General features: G+C 49.2%; 1 protein-coding gene and 1 long non-coding RNA gene across 15 annotated transcripts in view; one reads left to right on the top strand and one right to left on the bottom strand.

Annotated features, from left to right (window-relative positions):
• PRKAG2 (protein kinase AMP-activated non-catalytic subunit gamma 2) overlaps nt 1-23,490 on the top strand; it is a 308,173-nt gene that overhangs the window by 244,287 nt on the left and 40,396 nt on the right. For 6 of the 14 annotated variants that reach the window (XM_060414910.1, XM_027969032.3, XM_060414912.1 and 3 more), the window contains 2 exons: nt 2,556-2,625; nt 22,796-22,902. In XM_060414910.1, coding sequence (XP_060270893.1) covers nt 2,556-2,625; nt 22,796-22,902 — 177 coding nt within the window. Of the gene's footprint in view, nt 1-801; nt 969-1,184; nt 1,404-2,396; nt 2,626-2,667; nt 2,973-22,795; nt 22,903-23,490 lie in introns of those variants that run through there. The other 8 variants (XM_042249294.2, XM_042249298.2, XM_042249300.2 and 5 more) reach the window with 7 other exon arrangements.
• LOC121819505 (uncharacterized) lies at nt 1,099-1,851 on the bottom strand. The gene is made up of 2 exons (XR_006059789.2): nt 1,396-1,851; nt 1,099-1,214 (listed from the first exon to the last, which is right to left on the bottom strand). It is a non-coding gene; the product is annotated as an uncharacterized LOC121819505 (long non-coding RNA).

Here is a 23,490-nt window from a genome sequence, read left to right as displayed (position 1 = left end):
CGCCAGGGAAGTCCTAATAATATTATTTTTAATACCAGTTTCCCCATGTTCATTGTCAGCATACACAAATATGACTGACTTTTATGTATTGATCTTGTATCCTGTAACCTTGCTGAACTTATTAGTTCCAGTTTTGGTGTTTTGGCGGTTTTGTGGGAGGTTTTTAAATTAGTAGATTCCTTGGGACTTTCTATGCAAACAGTGATATCATCTGCAAGTAGGGATGGTTTTATTTTTTCCTTTCCAACTTGTATGTATTTTATTTTTTCTTGCCTTATTGTAGTGGCTGGAACTTCCGGTTCTATGTTGAATAAGAGCAGTGGGAAAGCAGACATCCTTGTCTTGTTCTGAACTTAGAGAGGAAGCATTCAGTCTTTTGCTAAATGACACAGCTGCATGACACAGCAAAGGGTTTTTACCACCTCGTACAGAATTATTTTTATTCCCCCCCCCCCCGCCATTTTTTAAGGCAAAGATTAAGACTAATAAGAGATTGGTAGGACATAGGGGGATCCAGTGGTTAAGACATCATGCTTCCAATGCAGGGGGTATAGGTTCAATTCCTGGTCAGGGAACTAAGATCCCACATGCTACAGGGTGTGGAAAAAAAGAATTAAAAAAAAGACTTAAATTGGCCCAACTGAGATGACAGAGCAAAAAGAAGGCATAAAGATGTGAGTACTTCCTCCTCCAGGCTAGGCTTGCAATAATGACAGAACCAAGTTCCTTGGGGGGGGCTGGGGGTGGAGCCTTAATCAGCATGGGCGAGCTAATCTCTTTATCACGGTGCTTGCACTCTGCAGTGAGCTAAGGGCCCTGCACCTGGGGTAGTCATTGCCTATAACACAGGAGAGGGGTGCCTGTCGCCTATCTGGCTACCCTGCTCTTCCAGGAAGCTCTCCGCTGCCAAGCCTTGCCGACTGCCAACCTGAGCTGGCGATCGGAGAGTCTCAGATACCCAGATCCAGGTAAGAGAAGTGGCCAGAGCCAGATTTAGAATTGTATGTACTTTTTGGCACTGGCTCCCCAAAGAAGAGAACGAGCTATGAAGAGAGGAAGCAAGAGTTTCATGGCCGGGTAAAACTGTCAGCAACACAGTGCATCTACAATACGTGTATTTCAGGGAACAAAAATTTTAATAGGGGAAAAAGGGATGCGCTTTTTTGTTGTCTCCGACTCCTCGCGACCCTACGGACTGCATGCAGGACGCCGGGCTAAAATTTAAAAGAAAAGCAAGCACGCCCTCATTCACACCGCCCTCCGCCCCCGTCTGCGATGCCATCTCCCCTGGGGTCTTGCAGCCTCCATCCCCCTCTCCCGGGCACGTCGCCCCGCCCGCCGCACCTCTACCTGGCTCCGCACCCCTCGGGCCCCACCCCCAGCCGGCCGAGACACCTGCACAGGTTAAAGCTGCGGGGACGCGCTTCCGTGGGTGGCGGGGGGAAGATGAGCGGGTGTGAGCGAGGCAGGGAGAGGACGGGCAGAGGATGAGAAGGCCGGCCTCCGCGAAAGGCGGGTCGGCGGCCCCGGCGGCCAGAGGGGGACGCCCCCGCCTCCCTGGCGCGGACCAGCCCCGGCTCCCCGGGGTCCTCTTCCCACGGTTCCCTCTCGCCGGTCGGTACCAAAGCGCGGGGCCCGGAGGGGGCGGGGAGCCGGAGCGGGCCGTTCTACTTGGGATGCGGGGGCTGCAGGTCAGGCCGCGGCCGCCCTGGAACGGAGAGGGGGGAATGGGCCGCGCCGCCGGTTCCCGGCCGGGCCCCGCGAGCTGGGCCGCGCCGTGCCACCACCGACACACCACGGTCCTGCCAGCCGCGTGGGAGGCCGCCTCCTCGCGGCGATCCGGCGCTGAGCGAGGCCAGAGCGCCAGGCGGGGCAGCAGAGCCCACCCCCGGCCCCGCGGCCCCGCCCCCACCCACCCACTCCCGCCAACCCAGGCCCCGCCCCTGCGCCCCCGCCGCCGTGCCACCGTCCTGCGGCCCCCCGCGTCCCACCCCCGCCCCCTGCCATGCCCCCGCCCCTGCCCATGCGGTCTAGGCCCAGCCTCCGCGCCCTGCCGTTGTGCTGCGGACACCGCGACTCCGGGCACCGCGGCTCCGGGCACCACGGCTCCGGGCCCCGCCCTCCACCCCCGCGCCCCGCCCCGACCCCGCGCCCCGCCCTCCACCCCGCGCCCCGCCCCGACCCCGCCCCCTGCACCCCAGCCCCGACCCCGCGCCCCCCCCCCTTAACCCCGCCCCGTGCGGCCCGCCCCCGCTGCCGTACCGCCGCCCTGCGGCCCCCGCGTCCGGGCCTTGCGGCCCGGCCCCGCCCCTGCGGCCCCGCCTCCGCGGTACCGCGGCCCTGCGGCCGGGCCCAGCCCCGGGCCCCGCCTCTGCGGCTCCGGCCCCGCCCCCCGCGGCCCCGCCGCCGTACCGCGGCCCTGCGGCCCCCCGCGGCCCCGCCGCGCCCCAGTCTCCCCGCACCCCCGCCCTCCGCCCCCGCGCGCCCCCGCCCGCGCGGCCGGGGACGAGCGCCGCCGAGCGCATGCTGATCCGTGTCGTCCTCCTCCTCCTCAGGCGGCGCTGGCGGCGGCCCCGGGACCCGCGGAAGCCGGCATGCTGGAGAAATTCGAGTTGGAAGAAGAAGGTGAGTGCCCCCCAACCCCCCCGCCCACCACCGCCCGCCGCTGGATCGCGCCTCCTCCGGGGGCCGAGAGAGGCCGGGTCGCGAGGACAGCCGGGTCTCCGCCCCGGAGGCCGCGGGTCCCCGCCGCCCACCGCGCGTCCAGCCGCGGCGGGGGCCAGTGAGGGAGACGCGGGGCCGACGGAGCGCGTCTGCGGCGGCCGCGGTGCCTCTCGGAGGCGTAATCGAGCTGGCTCCGAGGGGAGCCCGCAGCCCGGCCCTCGGCACGGATGGTCGGTCCTTTTGTCCTTACGAGCTGGACTCGGCTGAGAGCAAGGTGACATGCAGTCGTGATTGTTTGTAATGCCACGGTACGTGAGGAAGTCGCCCCCAAATTATGTGTATAGTCCGTACCTTTAAATAACACACACGGCTTCCCTATCTGTACTTGTGAAAATACCACCAGCAGGGTGTGTCTTCTTGTCTTAATAGGGAAAGTTCAATAGGAAAACCGGAGGCGGCTCAGCGAATGGGGTCTGAGCTCAGGTGACCCTGTCATTCCATCGTTTCTGTCGCCTCTTCTCTCACTTTTTCATCTTCCTGGCCCCTTTTCCCCTTTCTTCTTCTTACTTGGATCTTATTTCGAAGCTGTGAAAATGTGAGGGGATGGATTTTTTTTTCCTTTGGCAATAATGAATATTTAACATGAAATGTGGTTAGTTCTTACCTGAATCTTATTTTGAAACTGAAATTTTGAAGAGGATGCTCTTGTTCTTTGGTAAAATTAGTTTTTAAAATGGAATATGATGAGCTCAGAGTTGAAAAAGAACTTTGTATAGGATGTTGGACAGTTTGAGGAATGTAAAAGACCTCCACCCTGCCTTATGTTCTTCCATTATTCATTTAGTGACTTCTCTTTTTTTCCAAGAGTATTGATGGAATAAAGCTTTGGGAACAAAGCATGTGCCATGTGGATGCTGTGCCTTGTGCCAACTTTAACACTTCCGTTCATTTACAGTCAGGCAATTACTTAAATAAGCATGCTCAGCCAATATGAGAACGTTCAGTCGACAGTATTAGGCCAGGGCCTAATTTTTTAGGCCTTCCTTTTTTTTTACCTTTTAGAGTTCCGGCATTTCACAGCCCTGTTAGCCAGAAGGTAATGTATTCATAGTAATTATCATCAAAAGTCTGCAGCCATATTTACTATTAACAAGCAGTTACATGATACATTTCAGAATTTTACTGGGACTTAATTTTCATTCTGTCTTACTGAAAAATAGTCCAGTGTCTTAAGTCAAATCCACCTCAGTATTCCTGTTTTATTGCATTGCAGGTCAAATTTTGGGCATTGTCCAAAGGGCACCCCCCCTTCCATTAAGATTTTGAATGTCGAAATCATAAGAGTTTTCTTTGTCCCTGACTTTAGTAACTGGGAATCCATTACGTTTTCATCATTTTGTAATTTACATGGGGCAGAAGGAAAGGAGACTAGATGCTATTAGAGAGGTGCTTATAGTTAGGGGCTTCCCAGGTGGTTCACTGGTAAAGAACCTGCCTGCCAATACAGGATATCTGGGTTCAATCTCTGAGTTGGGATGATCCTCTGGAGGAGGAAATGGCAACCCACTCCAGTATTCTTGCTGAGATAATCCCACAGACAGAGGAGCCTGGTGTGCTGCAGTCCATAGGGTTCTCAAAGAGACTGATCACCTGAGCACACACACACCCCCACATAGTTATTGTTAAGAGCACAAGCCCAGCTTCAGATCCATATCTTAACTTACTAAGCTGTGTGACCTTGGGCAAGCTACTTAACTTCCCTGTACCTTAGTTTTCCCATTCATAAGGAGCTAATATCAGAGTGTTTTGATGATTAAATGAGATAGTCCATATAATGCTATTTAGTACACTGTAAATCCACAGTAAGCACTGTGTAAATGTAGCTGTTAATTTTCAGCACCATTTACTATTGTACTGAACTCATGGACTTTGTAAGTTTTTATCAATGAATCTTTCTTAGAGAGATTCTTCTCAACACAGGTTAGGTTTTTTTCCCTTACTTGAGATTTATTAATTATGTTACATTTTTCAAAGCAGATATATAAGCCTTTTCTCTTCAGCATTGTTTCTGCCAATGGAGTGAAAGTAAAATGTTAAACCTAAGCGTCTAAGGAAAGGAATTTCCCATTTTCACCCGTCTGCTTTTATCTATATTGCTGTCATTACTTTAAAGCATGCTGAACCCCACAAATAACCCTGTCAAACTTTTCTGGATTCTTAAGAAGGCAAAATGTTAAATAGCAGTTTCTTGGAAGCTGTCAGCCAAGCTGGAAGGGATAGTGTTGGCGTGCTAGTCTCAAATGCTGCTCTGTTTCTTTTGAACTTCAGATTGCTTATTCATCCAAAATACAGAAAAAGTGAATATCAAGCAGAATCTTACGTTTATATGGGGGAACAGTGAGTCCTAACAGACATTACACCTTTAAGTATCCTGTGAGCTGACTTGTTAGCAGCCTACATAATACATGGCTATTGAGTAGATCCTCATTTCATCTTCCAGCTCCCTTCTTATTCACCTAATGTCCTCCTTCGTGCATTGTGATCTGGAGGCTTTCCTTAGATGGAGATACATTTGGGATACACCGAGACACTTGATTACTAGTGTTTTTGTTACCAGGTGTTTTTCTCTTTCCTAATAGATTATAACAGATACTCTGTTAGAAACAAAATTGGCAGCATTAGTGAAGCTGGAGTCATCTCTTAAAATACTCTTTGCCTCTGGGAAAAAAGAACAAATTGGACCTCAGTCTCCCCTGTGTTGTTGTTCAGGTCCTCCTTTGCCTGGGTTCTGACCCCAGCTGCCCACCCATTTCTTACTCTCATGCCCTGACAGAGGGACCTTTCCAGAGCATGAATTGACAGCGCCATTCCTTTACAGGAAAAATCTTTACCACTTTTCTGTGTCTATATATAGAATACACGCAGACTTTTCATCTGCAGCCTCCCCGCCTCTTCCCAGCCATGCACACGAGAGACTAGAGAGCTTGCTTTCTGTGCATGAGAGAGCTTATCAGAAGGCAGATTCGAGTTCTCTGCTTCAGGGAGTAGGGGGTGGGCCTGGGAGTCTGCATTTCTGCCAAGCTCCCAAGTGCGGCTGTTGCTGCCTCACACATGGAGTCATCAGGCTGTAGAACCAGCTTCAGCAATCTCCTTCTGTCAAAAACTAGATGGTCTCCGTCTAGGTCACAACAACTCAGCCCGCCCGGACCGCCGCAGAGCAGCAACGCAGTCCCACTGGCAGGGCTGGCGTTCCAGCCAAACTTTGTTTACAGAAAGAGGCCAGGTTGGGCCCACAAGCAGAGTTGGCCAGCCCCCTGTTCTGTGACTCCTCGCAGTCCCAGTGACTCAGGGTTTACATCCTTTGGAGGGTGAGGCCTTCTCTCGCTATGTCCTCCAGCTGCCAGCATTACCACTGTGTACATCCTGTCTCATGCCGCCACCATCACAGCTCAGCCAAGGTCTCACCCTCTCAGAGTCCCTCCCAAAGCCCTTCTGTGCGTGCGTGCTTAGTCACTCAGTTGTGTCCCAACTCTTTGCAACCCCATGGACTATAACCCACCAGGCTCTCCTGTCCATGGGATTCTCCAGGCAGGAGTATTGGAGAGGGTAGCCTTTCCCTTCTCCAGGGGATATTCCCAGCCCAGGGAAATCGAACCCAGGTCTTCTGCATTGCAGGCGGATTCTTTGCTGTCTGAGCCACCAGGGAAAACCAGAGCCCTTCTGTTTTCTCCACAATCCCGCCTCCCCTTCCCAGCTCATGACACAGTGGTGCACCATGGGTGCTCAGCTGTATTCTGGTGACTACACCCAGGGTTTATGGTTCCTTTATGGGAGCAATGGGAGGATGGGATGATTCAGGATCTGCAAAGTGCTGAGAGCGGCGCTTAGCGCTCAGCAGTTACATTATGTGTTCGCTTTTCAAATGTTTTATTGCATCAGTCATACCTGTTTGTTTTTATCAAGGTTAACTGTGTAGAACTTATTTAACAACAAGACCAAGCACCGCCGTAAGCACCTGAACACAGCCCTCGAATGCTTTCTCCAGTAAATGATGCTGTTGTTCAGTGGCTCAGTTGTGTCCAACTCTTTGCGACCCCATGGACTGCAACACACCAGGCTTCCCTGTCCTTCACCATCTCCCAGAGCTTGCCCAAACTCATGTCCGTTGAGTCGGTGATGCCATCCAACCATCCCATCCTCTGTCGTCTCCTTCTCCTCCTGCCTTCAATCTTTCCCATCTTCGGGGTCTTTTCCAATGAATCAGCTCTTCGAATCAGGTGGCCAGAGTATTGGAGCTTCAGCTTCAGCAGCAGTCCTTCCAATGAATATTCAGGGTTGAGATTATCCATGATTAACAAACCTATGATTCTGGCACCATGTCAAGAATGTTACAGCCCCTGGAAACTATCTGTGTTATCTCCTCGCCCTCTTCTCACCGTTCCAGCTGTCGCGGCCTCTCCAGTTATTTCAGGCTTTGAGTAGCTCACCGTGTGGGTTCGTCCCACCGTCTCACTTCTGTCCACTCACCTCTCCCCTGTTCCCTTACTCTCTGCTGCTTCCTTCGCAGTCCTCTCTCTGAGCTATTCCTTCTTCACCTGCAAGGAATTCCTCAAAGGATAGTCTTTTCAGGACTTGCCTCCAAACTCATTTTCCTAGCAAGACTGATCAACATAGTCTGCACGGTGAAAACTAGTTAAGAAGTGGATGGGAAAAGTAAAAGCGAGAGGGAAAGTACTATTTTTCAGTCAGGAGTCTGGTAACCTGAGGCCCCATTCTGTAATGAGGCAGCTGTGGTCTTGGATGATCCTAGTCTCTCCAGGTGTTGTTTGTCTTGTTGTTATTGTTGCTGCTGTGGGTTTTCTCTGTAGAATGAAGCCCAGCACTTGGCAAACATGTGCTTTTCCTTCTAGCCTGAAAATACGACCTAGAACGACCAGCAGCTACTCTTCAGAAACCAGAAATGTACATTCAGTCAAACTCGCTCATTCTCAACGGGAGGATGTTGCTGTGATGAGGATGTTGCTGTGATGTGAGCAGAGATTGGTTCTTGTTGGGGGACAAAAAAATCTTAGGTACCATAGTGGTTTCTGGCTCTCCAAAGGGCCCCTGAATGGATATACAGTGTGTTTGCAGTATTCAAGTTTCATGGGGTAGGACAGTTAAGGGGACGGGCACCTGTGGATAACGAGAAACACTGCTCTTTCTTAGAAAGAACATCCTCCTGTGCATTTATATCCCTTTATCACTTAGCCTTGATAGCAGATCGCCCAGGAGGCTCGGCTGTGTCCACTTGGTTCACTGACTGGTGTGAAGGGTGCTGACCTCTGGTGGTGACAGGCCGATGATCACAGCTCGGTCACTGGCCAATCGCCTCGTAGTATTGGAAGGCTCTGATGACCTGCCATCCAGACTCTGCCCTTCCCTACTGAGACTGCAACTTACCTTCCGCAAGAGAGTGACTGTGTCTTGATTATAAAAATAGTTACAGCTGTATGAAATATTCACAGTGAAACATTTTCTTTCCTGGCTGGCCCCATATTTGAAAGTTTGCCATATTTAATAGATTTTAGGTGTACATTTTAAAGTCTCTGAAGTCAGGCTATAACTTCACATTTGATGGTATCTTAGATTTGATGAGGTAGAAGAGCAGAGGTTCTGTTATCTGAAACCCCCCGCCAATCCTTTAAACAAGAGGGGAGTTCACAGCAGGGTTTGGGGATCTGAAAGCAGGACCAGCCACTGGGCTTCACAAGTAACCGAGGAGTCACCAGGAGCCGAGGTGGGGCTGAGTCATCTCCGGGATGAAAGGATCGCCATGACCTTCCCTCTCAGGACTGGCTCTGTCTGCTCTGTGGTGGGCGCCTGGCAGCCCCAGCCAATAGCTGGCAGGAGTCCAGGCCGGTGAGTCAGACCGTGTGCTCGCTGGCCGGGTGGCTCCATCCTACAGCTCTGCAGTGGGGGCGGAAGAACCCTTGTGAAGTTGTCATACTAGGACCCCGGGGACTTTCCATCTTACCTGTGAAATGAAAAGTGGAAGAACCTTTGTGTCCTTTTTCTGGTTTATAGTAACTGGTGTGTACTAAGTATATTAAGACACTGTTGTAAATCTTTTACGTTGATCTCATCTAATCCTCAGAGCAACTCTATGAGTTAAATATTTTTATCATCCCTGTTTTATAGAGGGGGACATTAAGAGGGTTGAGAGGTTAAGTAAGATACCTCAGGGGATAAATCTGAGAAGGTGGGGTCACCAGGTTTCAAACATGGTCGTTAGGCTCACTGCACGGGCTCCAAGCCAGCCTGCATTCCCAACAGGAAGTAGTCCCTTATCCAGAAACCCACTTTCCACACCCTCACCTCCCATCCCTTCTTCAGCCCCTTTCCGCCTCTCCACCCGAGCTCCCCAAGGTGATCCTTTGTGGCTCCGTTCTGCAAACTCCAGCGGACACTTAGTCCTCTTCTCATTTTGAGCTCTTAGTAGCCGTCCCCAGAGACAACCTCCGCCCCCTTCTCCCACGGAACACTCCGGGTGCACTCCTCATCCTTGTCTTCTCAGTGGTTCTCCTCTTTTTCCTTTTTTGGTTCTGTTCTGTTTTGTAGTAGCAGGTGGAGTGAGGTCTGACTCACGCAGACATTAGATATGGGACCCGGCTCTGCCCAAAGCCCCCCTTGTCTTCTCCTCCTGTCCTCTCCCCTAGACAGTCCTACTCACTCCCAGGGCTGTAATTACCCCCTGCCTGTTGCCCAGTGTTCTAATCCCGTGTATTTAATTACAGGATGCTTTAATAACCGATGACGCTCCGCAGTTATCTCCAGCCACATCTCTTCTGAGTATCCGGTTGCCTATTGGATGTCTCCACCTGAGGCACCACCACCTCTCTCACCCATCCTCCCGCTCCCCTCTTCTGTTTTCTCCTCCAGCCTGATTCAGTAAATGGGCACTGTGTCCCCCTGGTTTTTGGCTTTGTATTTTAACAAGAATGATGTTGAGCCCTGCCTCTCTCACCCCCACATCCAAGCGATCTGTCCTCTCCCCGTCACCTCCTGAATCCCTCCCGTATGTCACTCTGCCATGTCACCTCTCTGCTGACTGTTAAACAGCCTGATCACCCAGCATGCACTCTGGCCCCCTTCAGTCAACTCGACAGGCTGCAGTTAGCGATACTTTCTGAAAACATGTGTCTAATGGCATCATTTCCACGCTTACAAGCCTTCTCCGGCTTCCTCTGCCCTTAGGCAGGACTCCGGTCTTCTCCCCGTGTTCTCTGCCCTTCCATTCTGCCTGCCTCACCTCACACCACTCTTCTCCAGGCCTCCTGCACGTTCCTCAGCTTTGTTATCTGCGCCTTCTGGACTTCAGGTGGGCTGTCCCCACTCCCTGGGTGGTTCTTCCCTGTCCTCTGAGCCACCCACTGGCTTTCTTCAGGTCTCAGCCTAAATGTCACTCCCTCAGGAAGAGCAACTTTCCAGAATCCCCAGACCAGCCTTCCCACCTTATGTCATGACCCCACCTGGTTGACGGGGCTGTTCAGGAGAAATGTGTTTGTTCACGTTTCCTTGCCATTGTGTAAGCCCTGTGAGGACAGGGCTGAAAACTTGCTATTTGCCAGGTCTCAGAGATACCATGATAAACAAGACCTCGTTTCAGTAAATAGTTGTCACATACGTGAACTCATAGTTTTGGGAGCTTTAACTTTTACTCTGGCACGTGGGCTCAGTGTACTTCAGTGGTTAATGTTATTTCTTATGAGGATATAAAGGCATTTCTATTAAAGGCAGTGAGGAAGCCCCCTTGCCAAGTTGATGTGTGCTAATCTAAGAGCAGTGACAAGGCAGAGGTGAGGTGACCTGGGTGTACCTCCAGGTGTGCCGAGACTCCCGCTGCTGAACATGAGATCAGGGTGGACTCTGTCCGGAACAGCTTCAGAGGCAGTCATGGAAACGTGATGACTTACATAAGCTGGTGTCTCAGGAGAAAGTCTCTTAGATCTCTCTTTTGTGGCTGTGACTGCACTTGTGCTGATGTTAGGGGAGAAGTCCAGCTTCACTCAGATGCTCAAAGGAGAAAGTCCTTTGGTTCAGTTCAGTTCAGTCGCTCAGTCGTGTCTGACTCTTTGCAACCCCATGAATTGCAGCACGCCAGGCCTCCCTGTCCATCACCAACTCCCGGAGTTCATTCAGACTCACGTCCATCGAGTCAGTGATGCCATCCAACCATCTCATCCTCTGTTGTCCCATTCTCCTCCTGCCCCCAATCCCTCCCAGCATCAGTCTTTTCCAGTGAGTCAACTCTTCGCATTCGGTGGCCAAAGTAGTGGAGTTTCAGCTTTAGCATCTATTTGGGAAAGTTTTGGTCAAATTTTAGTCACATCTTAAATCTTTTCACTTGCTGCCTCTGTCCCAGTTAAAGCTGTTTCCTGTGTATCTGAATTTATGTCACATCACTGAGGTTCTGAACTTTGTAGTACCTCATTCATGTTATTTTAGGTTATACTTTGGTCGTTTGTTTTTTTGTAAGTTGTTGTTGTTCAGTTTCTCAGTTGTGTCCGACTCTTTGAAACCTCATGGACTGCAGCACGCTAGGCTTCCCAGTCCTTCACTATCTCCCAGAGCTTGTTCAAACTCATGTCCATCAAGTCGGTGATGCCATCCAACCAACTCATCCTCTGTCATCCCCTTCTCCTCTGCTCTCAATCTTTCCCAGCTTCAGGGTCTTTTCTAATGAGTCAGCTCTTTGCATCAGATGGACAAAGCACTGGAGCTTCAGCATCAGTCCTTCTAATGAATAGTCAGGGTTGATTTCCTTTCGGATTGATTGGTTTGATCTCCTTGCTTTCCAAGGGACTTTGAAGAGTCTTCTCCAACACCACAGTTCGAATGCATCAAGTCGCTACCAGTAGATTGTTTTTCATAGACCATGTATTGTGGAATGTGTACTTGTTTCAGTAAGATCTCAGGAAGACAGACGTCACTTCGTTTGGCTCTTCCTTTCACAATGACTCCTTGAGCTTTGATGCTTACGCATGTGGCCTGTCCCCTCCCCCTTTAAGTTGCATGTGTAATTAGTGCCAAGTAATCAAGAGCATGAGTCAGACCCAGGTTGGAGTCCCACTTCTTCAACTTAAGAGCTGTGAGACCTTAGGCAAGTTATTTCAATCTTCAGTTTCTCTTTGTGAAGCAGGAAGTAGTGATAGCACCCAGCTACATCGGATTATCCGTGCATTAAATAACCTGAATGTAGTGGTACCTGCCCTGTTGTATCGTCTCCACAAATATACTATGGTGATGCCCTTGGAAAGGACCAGAAAGGCAAACGAGCCAAAAGGTAGAATCAGGCCACCATCAGTGCTTCATCCGGTGACTGCGGCTGGCCCAGCGACGGCTTCGGGGTCAGACGTCTCTGCGTGTGACAATCATATGAGTACCGTCCAGTCAGCAGCACCTGTGACCTATCCCATCCCTCAGAATCACTCTGCAGGAAAGATGGTGTCCTCCCCATTTTACAAACGAAGAGATCCAGGCAGAGGGGATGAAGGAACTTGCGGAGCGTCCCGAAGAATGTGATGGCAGTTCTGGCACAGATCTGCTCTAGGCGTGCCCCGTTCGTTCTTCTACACAGACTCCAGCCGCCACCCGGAGTTCCTGTAGCCCCCGCTGGAGAGGCACGTGCTCTCTGACGTACCAACGTACCTGACATACTGACGTGCCTGACATACCGACGTACGTACCATCGGTACGTCAATACCTGACGTACTGACATACCGGACGTATTGACGTGCCTGGCGTACAAACATACGGACTGATGTATCTGACGTACTGACGTACACGTCGTACTGACGTACCCAGGCCTGTGGGCTCAGCAGGGAACCGTTTGTCCTCCCTGCCTGACTCTGCAAATCACTTCTCGGCTTTGGGGAGACATCATGACTCTGGGCAGCACTCCTGCATGCTGTAGAAGGATGCTGCGCTGTGTTAGAGGCGGCCAGAGGACCCATTGTGTCGCTAAACGCCAGAGACGCGCACACGTTTACAGGCGTGTTGAAGCGCTGGTAACTGGAATATGTCAAGGCGCGTCCGAACCGCATTCTAATCCAGATGTCAAACAGAAGCACGCTGATCGGGACAGGGTGACAAGCCTGTCTGAGCCGTACCTGACCGGTTCACTGCGCTGGGTCCCACATTGTGGTTCAAGGTGGTTTGTTGAATATGTTCATGTCTGTCTCCTCCCCGACCCAGAAATGCTAGCGAAATGTCAGCAATCCATGAACTCGAATACAGAAAGATAGCCTTGCTCAACAAAAGCTAAAGCTTAATTCTTGGGAAAAGACCAGTAAAATGGGTAAACCTGTGTCAAGTCTGTGTAAGAAAAAAAAAAAAAGAAAATACCCGGTGTTAGAAATAAGGACTAATAATAAATGTAGAGATTTAGAAAATCACATTGAAAGAAATCTGAATATATCAAATTATATCAATACATTCAAGAATCTTTTCAGTCACTTTTGAGTACGTTTCACCAGTTTGTAGTTTCCTGATCAATTATCCCTTTCATCAATCACCATAAAAGAAGTTAAAAGGTAATCAATTGAGTTATACTCTTCAAATGGGTGAACTGTACGGTTGTGAAAGATTTTTTGTTTGTTTCCAGTAATTAAAGGGCCTTACCCTTCCTATGGACGGAGGAGCCTGGTGGGCTGCAGTCCATGGGGTCCATGGGGTCGCTAAGAGTCGGACACGACTGAGTGACTTCACTTTCACTTTTCACTTTCATGCATTGGAGAAGGAAATGGCAACTCACTCCAGTTTTCTTACCTGGAGAATCCCAGGGACGGGGGAGCCTGGTGGGCTGCCATCTATGGGGTCGCACAGAGTCGGACACTACTGAAGCAACTTAGCAGCAGCACCCTTCCTCTGCCCCTGCAGAAGAGGCCTGGGGTTCAGCCTGTTGATGGGTGAATTCTGTAAAAGCCTCAAAGAACCACTAAGGCCACAGTCACTTTAATTATTTTAGGGCTCAGGAAAGGACAGCAGGGACCGTGCTCCTCCTGTGGAGCTCGCTTGATCTGAACATCAGAACCGGTCGGTAGCACACAAAGAAGAAAACAAACGATTCCCCTGGTATTTAAAGTATGGGCAGAGCTCCCACAAAAACATCGGCAGAGTGAGCCATGCAGTCTGTGGTGACCAAACAAGGTCTTGTCCTACAAATGCAAGATTGCAGTTTATTAGGAAGTCCACCAAGGAATTAATGTCAGCAGATAAAAGGAGAGAAACCTCTGCTCATCTCAGTAGATACTGTAATGGCAGCTGATAAAACTCAACCTATGTTGCATTAACAAAATCCTAAAGAAATAAGCTAGAGAAAGCAGGAAACTCCTTCGGGTTGCAGGAGCTGGCTGGGGCAGCCCCAGGTGGTTTGTGGCATCACCGCTGTGATCAAGGGGTTCCTTAATCTCCTGGCCGGCTGCTGCTGGGGGCTGGACCCTTGCGCGCCAACCTCGGTCCTCACTGTTGCTTCAGCTCAGAAGTTGGGCTCTGTTTCCTGAGAAAGAAGAAACGTTGGCTGTGGTAGATGTTTGAGCCATGTAGTTCTGAGAATTTTCAAGTGGATGGGAATCAGTCCTTTCAAGGTCACAGCCTTGTCTGTTTGTGACATTCTTTAGGCATTTATTGCAACTAACCTTTAAATTTTATTTTCTTTTATTATGTATTGTATGTCTGTTTATATTACTGTTTATTTGTTGCAACTAACTAATTCGGGAAACTTTGTGCCTTCACTTACATATGCTTTTCCTACTTTTAGTAACGCTTTGCCCCCTTGTCTGGAAGAGCATCTGTATCTCTGTCTTCAGTGCACCCTTTTGCCCCCAGCACGCACGAAGCCAAGCGTATACAGCATGGAAAGGGGAAAACAAAAACTAACGCACTTCATTTATTCTGCTACCTGTATAAGTCCTATAAAATTACGTTTAAACTTTGACTTTGTTGATATCCATGTATCTAAGCCCTTTAGGAAAATGTCCACAAGAGTTTACTCTTTTTATACTTTTAACTTTAATATTTCCCTTTCTGCTTATTCTTGCTGAACTATTTTAAATTGTTTTTGCTTTATTTCTCGCTCAGCTATTTTAAATGATTTTTGCTTATTTCTTGCTCAACTATTTTAAATGATGTTCTAAAAAGAAAAGATAGGACTTCCCTGTAGCTCAAACGGTAAAGAATCTGCCTGTGATGTAGGAGACCAGGGTTTGATCCCTGGGTTGGGAAGTTCCTCTGGAGAAGAGAAGGGCAATCCATTCCAGTATTTTTGTCTGGAGAATTCCATTGACAGAGAAGCCTGGTGGGCTGAAGTCCATAAGGTTGCAAAAAGTAGGACACAACTGAGCGACTAACACACACAAAAAGAAAAGATACTGTATGAATATGGTAAACTTACATTTCCAAGTGTAGAATAAAGTATAAAGGACAGATGTTAAAATGACTGACCTATCGATAGTCTTTTTTCTTTGTGAAATTACAGTGAAAGATCTTACATTAAGTTAAAATTAATAGGAATTGGAAATAAGCAGCCAGTTTTTTTTATTTGGGGGTTTTTTTAGTGCTATTTGGGCGATGTGTAAATTTTGTTTTGAAGTGCTTCTAATCCTACACCCTTGGGGCTTCCCTGGTGGCTCAGACGGTAAAGAATCTGCAATGCAGGAGACCCAGGTTCAGTCCCTGGGTTGGAAGATCCCCTGAAGAAGGGAACAGCAACCCACTCCAGTATTCTTGCCTGGGAAATTCCATGGACAGAGGAGCCTGGTGGGCTACAGTCCGTGGGGTCACAAAGAGTCAGACACGACTGAAGTGAACTTGCATCCTTACAGCCTCGGCTCTTGAAGATGGGGGTTGGATCCTAACTGCGACCCCTGCCTTTCCCTGATGTGTCTGTCAGTCCCATAACAGTTAGCAGCTGTGCGCTTGTCCTGACACACTTGAGGAACTTGCTGCCTCTGAAGCTGCCATCCGCTGCAGATGTCTAACTTTGGTACAAGACGCATCACGACTGCACAAGGGCGTTACTCGCAAAGCCCCAGTGGGGGCGTTGGCAGTGGAGGGGGTGCTTGTGGCTTGAGGGCCTTTGAGGAAGGCGCACTGGGCCTGTGAACTGAACGAGGAAGGCTGAGGAGGCTCCCAAGGCCGCCATGACAGTGCTGCACACCCGGTGGCTGAGAACAGGGGCCTTTCACCTCCCGCAATCAGGAGGCCAGATACCTGAGAGCAGGAGTCAGCAGGGCCAGCGCCTCCTGGAGGCTCCAGGAGGCTCCGCCGCAAGCCTCCGTCTTCCCTGCTTCTAGTCTCTGCTCGCCCTCCTTGCCGCCTGGCAGTGCCACTCTGACCTCCGCCTCCACCCAGCATGGTCTCCTCCTCTGTGTCTGCATCCTCTCTCCTGTGAGGACATGGGTGGTTGGATTTAGGATACAACCTAGTAATCCACAGTGGTGGTGGTATCGTTGTTGTTCAGTCACTCACTCATGTCCGACTCTTTGCGACCCTGTGGACTGCAGTACACCAGGCTTCCCTGTCTTGCGCCATCTCCCAGAGTTTGCTCTAATTCATGTCGATTGAGTCAGTGATGCCATCCAACCATCTCATCCTCTGTTGTCCCCTTCTCCTCCTGCCCTCAATCTTTCCCAGCATCAGGATCTTTTCTAGTGAGTCGGCTCTTTGCATCAGGTGGCCAAAGGGAGCTTCAGCTTCAGCATCAGTCCTTCCAATGAACGTTCAGGACTGATTTCCTTTAGGATTGACTGGTTGGATCTCCTTGCAGTCCAAGGGACTCTCAAAAGTCTTGTCCAACACCACAGTTTAAAAGCATCAATTCTTTGGTGCTCAGCTTTCTTTGTAGTCCACCTCTCACATCCATACATCATTACTAGAAAAACCATAGCTCTCACTAGATGGACCTTTGTCAGCAAAGTGATAATCTGCTTTTGAATACATTGTCGAGATTTGTCATAGCTTTGGCCTCATCTTAAGATGCTTACCTTAAGTACACCTGCAGAGAGCCTTGTTTCCAGAAAGGTTTTGTTCTGTCATTCCGGATGAACACCATTCAGAAAGGCAGGTAGGACTGCAGTGGCCCCTACCTGAGGCAGTACACTGGGCATTGCCTTGAGGCAGGCACAAGGCAGGTCCCAGAGCTGAGAAACTGCCTTTAAAAGGAAGTGTGGATGGGATCCTAGGGTGTGAAATTCCTGGGGGACGTACGTGGCGGCTGAGTGGCTGTGCTGAGAAGTGAGGACCGTCAAGGGGGTTGTGTAATCAGATCTGCTTTCAGGGAGGGACCCACTGGTCCGTGTGTAGAATTGTTCCTGTGTTAGTTTAGATGTCGCAGTTTCTAGATTGTTCTGCTAACCGTCGTAGGTAAGCAGTTCAACATATACTTTTCCTAGGCGGCAGTAGTCTTCAGTCGCTCCCGTGGACAAGGGCCTTGGGTTAGCGTGTGATGGAATATGTAACGTCCATCCGTCCACGATGGGCAGCTTTCACAGACCACAACATGGGTGCCAGTGAGACACCCTTTGGTTACACTCTTCCCTGGGGACCTTGTGATGCTGTCTTAGCCTGGATTACCTGTTGAGTAATGAGAGCTTGAACTGGCCTTCTCAGGAATTTTAGTAAGGTATTCCAAACAGCCTCTTGTGGTTGAATGGTTTGGGGGGTTTTGGTTGTTGTTTTTTTTTTTTTTCTTTCTCTTTGGTTTAACTCCAGTTGACTCTTTGTTTCCTGTTTCAGTGCATTTGTTCCTTCAGGTACAATTGGAGACTTCATCATCATGGAAATAAAATAAGTAGTACCCTATTCAGAAAGTTCTACCAAAGGTGGAGAAGCAGTGACGTTTCGTAGTATTATACTTTATTCTCCTAACTTTAAAGGCTAGCACTTTTGTTAGCAATATTATTACATAATTAGTAATCTAGCGTTTGTAACAAGCCAAAATTCAGTTTACTATTATCTGTTTTACATGTTTAACGTTTTGCTTTGTTTGGTCAAGGTTTTTACATTACCAAAAAAATGTTACAGACCTGCCTCAAAACCCAGAAGTGCAGGCTAAGCATGAGAAGAATATCAGCCAGAGAACCTCATCCTAAGTACCTTCCCAGCGGCCCTCAGGATTATCAGGGCCGGCAGGTCAGGGTCTGGGGAGACTTAAGAAGACAGGGCTGCCTGTGAGGTGCTGGCCTGGAGGGGTGACAGTTCAGGCAGATGAATAACTGAGACAGACACACCCCACTGATGTGAGACAGTGATTGAAGGCACACCGCCCACCACCAGGGAATTGAGGGAGCCCCTCTCACAGCGAGACCCCGAGGGCCCAGCTCCCCACATCCCGCTGGCATGGGGGCTGCAGCTGTGAGCAGGGACACCCCGGGGAGGCTGACAGGGAGTCACAGCCCCAGTGGGCTCCAGGAATGTGGGCCGTGCGCCGGGCAGCCCCATCCTTGGGAGGGACCCTGCCACTCCGAGCGCCAGTCCTAACAAGGGGTTGGATTGTGACTCAGAGAATGAGAGAGATACCATGTGTCCACACTGAGGTTAAAGTGTGAGTTTTTAATCATGCATAAGTCGTCACTGTGATTCGTCGGTCGTGACAAACACACCAGCACATCCTTTAGGGGAATGTTATCTCACAAGATTGCTGTTATTCAGTCACTCAGTCCTGTCTGACTCTTTGCAGCCCCGTGGACTGCAGCACACCAGGCTCCGTTGTCCTTCACCATCTCCCGGAGCTTGATCAAACTCATGTCCATTAAGTCGGTGATGCCATCCAACCATCTCATCCTCTGTCTTCACCTTCTCCTGCCCTCAATCTTTCCCAGCATCGGGCTTTTCCAGTGAGTTGGCTTTTTGCATCACGTGGCTAAAGTACTAGAGCTTCAGCATCAGTCCTTCCAATGAACATTCAGGATTGGTTTCCTCTAGGGTGGACTGGTTGGATCTCCTTGCAGTCCAAGGGACCCTCAAGAGTCTTCTCCAACACCACAGTTCAAAAGCATCAGTTCTTCAGCGCTCAGCTTTCTTTATGATCCAACTCTCACATCCATACATGACTACTGGAAAAACCATAGCTTTGACTAGGCGGACCTCAGATGATCCCTGTAGGGGAAACCCAATGTGGAGAATACAAGGAGCTTCTGTGTCTTCACAGCTTTACTATAAATCTAAAGCTATTCAAAAGAAAATGTTTATTTAAATATTTTTTAAAATAAGATGAATTAAGATGGTACCCCAAAATATGTTTAGCACACAAAATTCACAGTTTTGGGAGCTGATGCCGTGGGTAACTCCCCTGCACCCAAGTTCTCTTATCTGAACACCTCTACCTGAGGGTATTCTTTGGCAGCTGGACTTATGGGTTTGAGGCCGATCACCCCAGGGTGACCCCTAACCAGAGTGGGCAGGGTGGTCCTGATGAGGAGGCATGCACAGCCTCTCCAGGGTCCCCAGCAGCTGTGACTGTATGGAGCTGTGACCTGCTGACTAGAGCTCCCCCTTTTTTTAATTATTTTATTTTTTAAAAATACTTATTATTTATTGATTTGGCTGCACCAGGACTTCATTGTAGTGTGCAGGATTTTCTGTCTCTGTTGCTGCCTGAGAACTCTTAGTTGCAGCAGGTGGGATCTAGTTTCCTGATCGGGGATCAAACCTGGGCCCCCTGCATTTGGGAGCGTGGAGTATTAGCCACTGGACCACCAGGAAGGTCACTAGAGCTCTTTTTTTTTTAATTAATTAATTTACTTGTTTTAATTGGAGGCTAATTACTTTACAATATTGTAGTGGTTTCTGCCATACACTGACTTGAATCAGCCATGGGAGTACCTGTGTCCCCATCCCGAACCCTCCCTCCCACCTCCCTCCCCATCCCATCCCTCAGGGTCATCCCAGGGCACCAGCCCTGAGCGCCCTGTCTCATGCATCGAACCTGGACTGGGGATGTTTCACATGTGACGGTATACACGTTTCAGTGCCATTCTCTCACATCACTCCACCCTCGCCTTCTCCCAGAGTCCAAAAGTCTGTTCTTTATCTCTGTGTCTCTTTTGCTGTCTCACATGTAGGGTCATCATTACCATCTTTCTAAATTCCGTATGTATGTGTTAATATCCTGTATTGGTGTTTTTCTTTCTGACTCTTTCCTTTCATCTTGCTTCCCCTGGTCTCACAGGTCAGCTGTGGGAGAACCCACACTAAGACCATCCGCAATAAATAGGTATTGATGGACTTGATTAACGTAGTAAATGGGTAAGATTCTGACCATTCAAAGATGTTAGCATCCAGGAAGAGAAAGACTACCGGAGCCGTGCGGATCACACCTGGCTCACCCAGTGAGGAGCCGTGGAAGGTGCAGAGTGGACACAGCCTGCCCTTCCTGACTCGGGGTCGCTTCCGCCCGCGGCCTCATGCGGTCCAGCACCTCACCCATCTGGGGACGCACATCCCAGAGCCCTCGCTGCCCCCGCCACCTCACGTGCTGGGAGGACACCGCAAGTGTCTGCACAGCGGGTTGGCCAAGCAGACAGCAGCTCCTCGACACGGATTGAAACCCCACTCCCGTCACTTCCTAACTTTCTGAGTCCACCCCAGTTGCTGAATCGGCTCACACGTAGAGCAAATCCAGGCACACCCTTCGAGCTTGTCACCCACATTGCATGGGGTCACTTCCTGTAATACCTGGGATCGCAGCGCAGAAGCAAGCACTCAGGCAGTCAGTGCCCTCGTGGAGAGGATGGCATTTGAAATGGGGCAAGGAAGTGGAGAGCAGGGCGTCCCATTACGGCAGGAGGAGCGACTGCCAGAGCGTGGGTTGAGGGCTGCAGGGAGCTTGGCAGGCAGCTGTGTGCCTGGACAGAGCAGGAGACAGGCAAGCAGGGTCACGGAGGAGCCAAGCCCGGAAGCCTGAATGCCAGCCAGTGTCAGCTGACTTTGTTCCACGAGCAGGAGGGAAGATGTGGAAAAAGGCGGCTGTGCCAGAGGTGGTGGGAAAGATGGGAGTTTGAATTCCGAGTTACAGTGCCCCAAAGAGAGGTCAGAATTGGAAATAGAGGTTTGGGAGTAGTTCACTAAACAGCTTTATCATGAAATTGGCAAACCACCCAGCATGGACTCTGTTCACCACAGTCGGAAATAGAATAACGGGCTTCTTAACACAGTCAAGGAAGTTGGTTCCTGTCATGGCGTTTTACACTTTTAACTCTCATCTCGCTAATTCTGTTGTCTGTAATCACTTAGTCATGTCCGACACTTTTGTGACCCCATGGACTGTAGGCCACCAGGCTCCTCTGTCCATGGAATTTCCCAGGTGAGACTACTGAAGAGGGGTGCCATTTCCTTCTCCAGGGGATCTTCCCGACCCAGGGATCAAACCCATGTCTCCTGCATTGGCAGGGGGGTTCTTTACTGTTGAGCCATGAGGGAAGCTCCATCTTGCTAATTAGTATGTTTAATAAAGTGAGATGTTGGGCTGAATGAACTACAAGCTGAAGTCAGGATTGCTGGGAGAAATATCAACAGCCTCAGATAGGCAGATGACACCACCTTAAGGTAGAAATCAAAGAGGAACTGAAGAGCATCTTGATGAAGGTGAAAGAGGAGAGTGAAAAAGCTGGCTTAACACTCAACATTCAAAAAACTAAGATCATGGCATCCAGTCCCAACATTTCATGGCAAATAAATGGGGGGAAAAATGGAAACATTGACAGATTTTATTCTCTTGGGCTCCAAAATCACTACAAAATCACTATGGATGGTGACTGCAACCATGAAATTAAAAGATGCTTGCTTCTTGGAAGAAAAGCTATGACAGACCCAGACAGCATATTAAAAAGCAGAAATATCATTTTGCCAACAAAGCGCCATCTAGTCAAAGCTGTATTTTTTCCAGTAGTCGTGTACAGATGTGAGAGTTGGACTATAAAGAAGGCTGAGCACTAAAGAATTGATGCTTTTGAACTGTGGCACTGGAGAAGACACTTGAGAATCCCTTGGACAGTAAGGAGATCCAACCAGTCCATCCAAAGGAAATCAGTCCTGAACATTCATTGGAAGGACTGACGCTGAAGCTGAAGCTCCAATATTTTGGCCATCTCATGGCAAAGAACTGACTCATTGGAAAAGACCCTGATGCTGGGAAAGGTTAAAGACAGGAGGAGAAGGGGACAAAAGAGGATGAGATGGTTGGATGGCATTATTGACTCAATGGACATGAATTTGAGCAAGCTCTGGGAGAGAGTGAAGGACAGTGAAGCCTGGTGTGCTGCAGTCCGTGGGGTCACAAAGAGTCAGACACGACTTAGCTACCAAACAACAATAATAAAGCCTGTTTTTTGCTCCCTGGATATTTTATCCAGGTAATCTAAATCTTCCCCAAATGTAGAGGTCGGTGTGGGCTGAGCAGTGTGGAGGTGTGTCCTGTGAGTGGACCAGGAGATAGGAGTGAGGTCCTTGCAGGCAGAGCACTGGGCCAGCAGCCAGCCACAGCCACAGCCTTGCAATCCAGCACCTTCTCATTCCTTTTGCCAGTTGTCCATTAACTTCTACAGGAATTGAAATAACAGAGATGATGTTATACAGACTTGTTCATGCAGTTACTGTTTCCAGGTCTCCTTAAATAGATCCTTATTTCCATTTCATGTTTATATAAATGATGCCTTTAACATTTTCAAGTTTCCAGTTGTTCCTTGCTAGTATGTAGAAATACAGGACATGTGTGTTTTTGTTTTGTTTTTTCACTTTGCTGTCTGTGACCTGCTAAACTTTTTGGTTTGGTTTGGTTTGGTTTTGTTTTGTTTTGTTTTGTTTAGATCTGTGAGCTTTTTGTAATTCTTTGGTATTTTCTATGTAGAAAATCATATAGTCCGCCAAATACAGTTTTGCTTTTTCGTTTTCAGCCCAGAGGCTTCATTTCTTCCTTTGCCTTCTTGCATCAGCAAGGACAGCTAGTGGCAGGTGCTTCTCGCTCTTACAGAGAAAAGCATTTCTTATTTTCCATTAAATGCGTTAGCAATAGGTTTTCCATGCATACTGTTACTCTGATAGAGGAAGTTCTTGTTTACTTACCACTGATACTAGCCTTGTTTTTCCTTTTCAGCAGAAGACTCAGAAAGCGGTGTTTACATGCGATTCATGAGGTCTCACAAGTGTTACGACATCGTTCCGACCAGCTCCAAGCTTGTCGTCTTTGACACCACATTACAAGTGAGTGAGGCCCGTGTCCCTGAGTTTGGGCTGTGTTATTTCGGTGGCTGTTCTGTCAGGTAATTTGGACCCAGTCCTTTCTGCATATCAGGGCCTGTGCTGAGGTTTACCGTCTGAATTCTCAAGCATCACGGCAGTCTTCTAAGGGACGCACTGTTTAACAGATAAGGAAGCTCATCATCTAGCGTCTTCTCATATTCTAGAATTTGAGAACTTGGTCCACAGACCCAGGGAGTCATGGGGTGGAATCTGAGCTCAGGCCTCCCTGACGTGTGTGCATCCCGTTCCCTCCTCGGCACATCCTGATGCCCTGTGTTAGTTATTTACCAGAATGAAGTTGAAAAAACTTCAGTTATAAAGAAAAAAATTACTCAGGTGGATAATCTCTTAAGAGAAAACTGTCAATTTCTTTCAGCAGAAAATTTGAACCCGATTATTATGGTATTAAAATTGTGCTTACTGCAACTCGTTTTACACCAGTATGACTTACAATCGTATGTGGAAAGTGCCAGATAATACACTCAATACACTCCAGTTACATCCAGTGTAATAAGATATGTGTGCATGCCTATGTATTCCTGTGTGCAT

This window comes from Ovis aries, chromosome 4 (genome assembly GCF_016772045.2).
Source record: "Ovis aries strain OAR_USU_Benz2616 breed Rambouillet chromosome 4, ARS-UI_Ramb_v3.0, whole genome shotgun sequence".
NCBI lineage: Eukaryota > Metazoa > Chordata > Mammalia > Artiodactyla > Bovidae > Ovis > Ovis aries.
The sequence above is the reverse complement of the archived record's forward strand: the minus strand, read 5'-3'. Positions and strand labels throughout refer to the sequence as shown.